The sequence below is a fragment of the Chrysochloris asiatica genome, unplaced genomic scaffold (genome assembly GCF_000296735.1).
Source record: "Chrysochloris asiatica unplaced genomic scaffold, ChrAsi1.0 scaffold00072, whole genome shotgun sequence".
In the NCBI taxonomy this organism is placed as follows: domain Eukaryota; kingdom Metazoa; phylum Chordata; class Mammalia; order Afrosoricida; family Chrysochloridae; genus Chrysochloris; species Chrysochloris asiatica.
The window spans coordinates 6,052,835-6,058,325 of NW_006408590.1; the positions used below are offsets into that span (position 1 = coordinate 6,052,835).

Below are 5,491 nucleotides of genomic sequence, written 5' to 3' on the forward strand. Positions count from 1 at the left end.
TAATCACAAATGCTGGTACACTGCTGATTAACATCTGGATCACCTTAAGGGTGTTTGTGAACCAGCAGGAAATAAATTTCTGGAGAAGGCCCTGGACTCAGGGATGGTTGCTTTAGTATTTAATAATAAATGGTTTTCCGTTGATAGAAAAAATATTGAAATCTGACTTATATATATGAAGCTGATTCAAATTTGATAAACATCTCCCCAAAGGAAATTACTGGGTTTATTAAAAGCCTAGGAGGGTTGAAGAGAATTGTAATGGTCTTATGCTATAGTTCTTGCTGACAGTGGTGAACTGCTTCCCAATCCGCCTTGAAGCCAGCTAACGAGAAAATACAGAAAGAGCAGGCATGTTCTACATCTAAGGTAACAGAGGCTATGAACTTCCATGATACCCCGGGCTAGCCCTGGTGTACAACGTAAGCATTGCTGCCTTGCTGGTAAAATGTGATGTGTTGATGACTGTTATATTACATCTAAAATCCCATTTACTAGTAATAGAAAAGTTCAGTTAAGACTTTTGCCTTACGTCTCCTGGTGCTTGATACAGCGTTGTGTGATATTACCAATTTTCGCTTCAGGCGTATTCACATGCAAGAACGAAGAACTTCACAAGAATTTGCACATTTGATCCAGGGTGAAATTATGCCATTTTCATAGCAAATCAACTTTTCTCTGAAAGCAAAATGATTGGTACCTTTGCACCTACAGAAATGCTTTTGTTTTCAAGGAATTTTGAAAAAGGAGAAAGTAAAGAAAGCTGTGTCTCTATGGGGGGTATGGCCCAGTCCTTTTAAGGAGAAGCCTGGCCGATCAGAGTCATGCTGGTCTACTTTCTCATTGCAAGTTGCTCAACCCTTCTGTTTTGAGTTTCTTGTTTAAAAAAAAAAAAAAAGAGAGAGAGAAAAGTGAGGGTTATATGCAATCTTTTGTCCTCACGTGTTCTGAAGCTGCTTTGGAATATTTTCACATCTCTAGCATTGCAAAAGTATACAGAGAAAACATCTGCAAAGGGGCATATTGCTGTTAATAAAATATGCTCTGAAGTTTCACCTCAATGTGCTTTGATTTTGGTGGTGTCAGCGGCAGCATGCCATCATACTGATCTGCAGACTGGGAGTAAAATCATAGGCCTTTTGCAGAGATTACTAAGAGCCCCCTTCAGTAGGAATGATCTACTGCCTTCCTGCATCATATTAAAGTAGCTGAGAGAGGAGTGAGTGCCGGGGAGCCATTCTGTACATACCTAGCCAGGTTGCAATTTATATTCAGACAGAGCAGCGAGGAGATTTCAGAGGAAGAGAGGGAGGAAGGGCATTTCTCTGAAATTTTTCCACCAGGAACAGAAGACAAATTATGATTTGTCACTGCTTTTAAAAACAAAACAGGATTCTTTCTTCATCTCAGGAAGAGGTTAACAGGTACATTTTCTCTTCCTGTAGGATTACTAAATGACATTGCTAAGGATCACCCTCAACTCTTTTTTTTTTTTTTTTTAACATAATCCTTGCCTGATTTTTTCTTACAAATTGTACAAAAACATCTCCTTTCTCTAGGTTTCCATATTGAGGATATAGTCTATGGCTTTTACTTACTGACCAATATGTCAAGTGCTTTTCAGTGTCACTCTCATGAACAACATCTAATCATGTCCCATAATCGGTCCTAGAGACACTGGAGGAGTAAAGAGCGACTCATGTGGCATTCAGTGACCACCAACCATTTCATTCCACTCAGTAAGTGTAGGATTTCAGCTTATGGTGCCTGAGCCAGACAAATGTCAATTTGGATCAAATTTGGTGTTAAGTGGTAAGAGTCCACTTCATTATCAAACATTATATATGTATGAGCTACTTGACCCCACTAAATTATTTTTCAATAATAACTAGGAGTTTCCACTTTTCTTTTCATGTGAGAGAATACAGTTATGATAGTTACCTTACAGGCATTACGTTGCCTCATTTTTCTGGCTTTCCAGGAACAGATTTGAGGCATCAAATACTAGCTATGGAAAATGTATAAGGTAATAGCTTTTAAAAAAGAGACTGAATGAAATTAAAGCAGATAAATCATTCTATTGTAACAGGAATTATGAATATGTACACAGAAGTTATAACAGTGAACTGCAGAATAAATAGAGTGCTGTGATAGGAATAAATGGCAGAGATGTACCAGAGAGAGCAGCTTCAATGATGGAGATACCACAATGTCTGTGGCCTGAGGACCCTCCTGTCTTCGGATTCTGGCATAATTTGCTCTAACCTCCAGCAGTTGCTTTACCTCTGTTAAAAAAAAAATTTTTTTAAGTCAACATATTTATAGAAAATAACTAAAAATACAAGATGATGAAAAACTTGAAGATTCTTCCAAAATCATTGGTTCCTACCTGTGTCTCTCTCATTACATATTGACTTACTTATCATATCAGATATGTGTAAACATTCTTTGGATTTCTAGAGAATAGTAGTTGCTAGTGAGGGCATCCTTCCAGGATTTTTATAAAACCTGGGTTGGAAACTAATGTAGGAGTGGTCTAAAGAATGACCCCAATGTAAAGATAAACACCAAAGTAATGAGAACAGTGTTCAAGCTTGATGGGAAATAGTATAAGGCACTCTTTTAATTTTGTTAGAATAGCTCCTTTCATATAAACCCCTAACAGCATTACGTTTGTTTTGCCAAATCACATTTATTTTTCTCAAACTTCTTTGTGATTTTTTGATGACTAATCTCCACATGCTGGAGTCCTGGTGTGGCGCTGTGGGTTAATGTGCCAGACTGCAAAACCGTTTGAACTGCAAAGTCAGTGGTTCAAGCTCACCAGTCACTCCTTGGGAACCCTATACAGGGTCGCTATGGGTCAGAACTGACTCGACAGCACTTAACAACAACAACAATCTCCACATGCTATATTTTTTGTTTATAGTACATAACAGAAAATAAGTTATGATAGAATGCTAGTTTTGAAACTCCTATGTGCTATTCTATTTCCTTGCTACATAGATAAGTCAAAAGGTCAGAAAAAAGTGGAATGATGGAATAGTTAATTAATGAAATGTCTTCTTATAAGTATACACGTGATAGTGATACTTTTCTCTTGACCTTTTCAAAGCACACTGAATATATACATTTCTACAATATGATGATTTCTAACAATTAGCTCAAGGAAAACAATAAAAGGCAGCCCATACAGTAAAATGTTTCTGAAAAGCAACTAAATTAGACTTTGCAACTAATCAGACTTCCCAGGAAATATATTACTTGTAGGAAGAATTTAAATAATAGGGGAAAGTCATTCATCCTTTTATCAAGAAGATACTACAGGGAACCTACTTTCATAGGAAAGAAACCAACATTGACATCATAGTAATCCATTTGGTTACAGACTGAGGATGCAAAAATGAACTCTTCAAAGTGTTGATATGTAGAAGAAACTGGTAGGATGACTAATACTTGCATTTCCAGCTTTCTCTCTTCCTTTCACAGATTTTATTAGTGATAGACTTAGTTCGGGGAAAGCAGCTGACATTTCTCTCTATGCTTTGGATATGCTTTTGACTAGGTTGCCTGAAAAATACTTTGGCTTTATTCATCAGATAGTCACAATGAACACAGTGGGGCAGGAAGAATGGTGTCTGCACAACAGAAGCCCATCCAAAGAGTATGGATGACTAAGGATAAGTAACCGAGGACTAAGAAGGTACCTCCTATTACACCAATCATTTGCTTAGCATTTGATTGGGGTACAGTCACTTCAAATGTATTCAGATTGTTAGTGAGATTGAAAACTCATTCAGAGAAAGTACCCAGGATTATTACTCTTTTATGTTGTTGTTGTTGTTAAGTACTGTCGAGTCAATTCCGACTCATAGCAACCCTATATAGGATTTCCAAGGAGTGGCTGATGAGCTTGTGGTTCAAATTGACCTTGCAGTCCAGCACATTAACCCACAGTGTCACACCAGTTCTGACTCATAGTAATTTGTATGCAAAAGAGAATGAACCAATCCTATGCCATCCTCACAATTGTTGTTGTTTGAACCCATGGTTGCTGCCACTGTGTCAATCCATTCCATTGAAGGTCTTCCTCTTTTACCCTGACCCTCCACCTTACCAAGCATGATGTCCTTCCTCAGGGATTGATCCCTTCTGACAACATGTACAATGAAGGATAAACGAAGTCTTGCCATCCTCGCTTGTAAGGAGCATTCTGACTGTACTTCTTCTAAGACAGATTTGCTTGTTCTTCTGGCAGTCCATGGTACTTTCAATATTCTTTGTCAACACCGTAATTCATTTTTTTAATAGGGTATGCATTTTCACAACACACAAAACTGTCAACTAATATTGATAAATAGGAGCCTTATTATTGGTGTGTTCTTCTAAGTAACAATACAGGGAGAGTCAACAAGAGTTGGGATGATGGTAATGGTGGATGACTGGGGGCTTACTGGATTTTCTCTTGTATGCAGGTTGGTGTTGGAGGAATATTTGTGGTATCCCTAAGGATAGTACTTGGCATTTCAATAAATCCTGTCCTCTTACTTTTAACTCTTCACTTCTGTGTTTTTTATATCATCTGGGCTAAATATGAAAGTATGATTGGGACTGTTTTAAAAGCTTTTGCAAGAGGCAAGAGGGTTGATAGCAGCTAGCGTAGAGGTGCAGTGAAGATCTCCGTCAGCAATACCACAGAATACCAGACAAAGCAGGTTCAGGGGAGAGCTCCAAAATTCTGAACCATATAGGTAGGAAGATTTAAAAAGTTTGAAGGCTTATAGTTAGTGGAACTTGTAGCAGAAGCAAGAAATCTCGGAGTTTTGAATCTGCCAGGTTCAGCAGCCCAGAGCCAATAACTTGGGTGAGACCAAACAGCAAGCAGTGGAGAAAGCAGACCTGTCACAGACTAATGCCTGTGGGAACCTCAGAGAAAAGGTGGACAGTGGACAATATTCTTTGCTTGGTTTTGTTTTGTTCTGATTTTTTTTTTTTTTTTTTTTTTTTTTTGGTATCTGTTAATTGGTCTCTTGCTGTCTGCACACCTCCATTCTGGTGACTAGAGAGGATGTCTGAGTGAGTTGACACTCCTCACCCCCACCACTGGAGGGTTCTTCTACCACGCATGCGCACAGATCCTCTCAGTGTTTATGGAGACAGTCACTGCTTAAAACCAGCAGCACAAAATGGCCACAGCCAGCCCTGAACTGTTTATTAATAGGGAAAAGGCCAGAACAGGGGGAGTGGAGACGGAGAGGATTTAAAAACAAAACAGGCCGAAAATTATATCCTGGAGTACAGCATAACAACCAACAGTGGCATCTTGAAATTTATCAGGAGGCCTTGAAGGCAAGAAGCTGAAAGAGGACATTAAAGTCACACTCATCAACGGAGAAAAGATTGAAGTTGTCAAGGACTTCAATCTTCTTGGATCAACTATCAACACTCGTGGAAGCAGTAGTCAAGAGATCAGACGACGTATTGCATTGGG

General features: G+C 38.7%; 1 protein-coding gene across 1 annotated transcript in view; it reads right to left on the minus strand.

Moving 5' to 3' along the window:
- Positions 1–1,951: 1,951 nt before the first annotated feature.
- Positions 1,952–5,491, minus strand: part of DCDC5 (doublecortin domain containing 5) — a 109,236-nt gene continuing 105,696 nt past the window's right edge. The window contains 2 exon segments of the mRNA XM_006864906.1: positions 1,952–2,008; positions 2,107–2,285. Coding sequence (XP_006864968.1) covers positions 1,952–2,008; positions 2,107–2,285 — 236 coding nt within the window.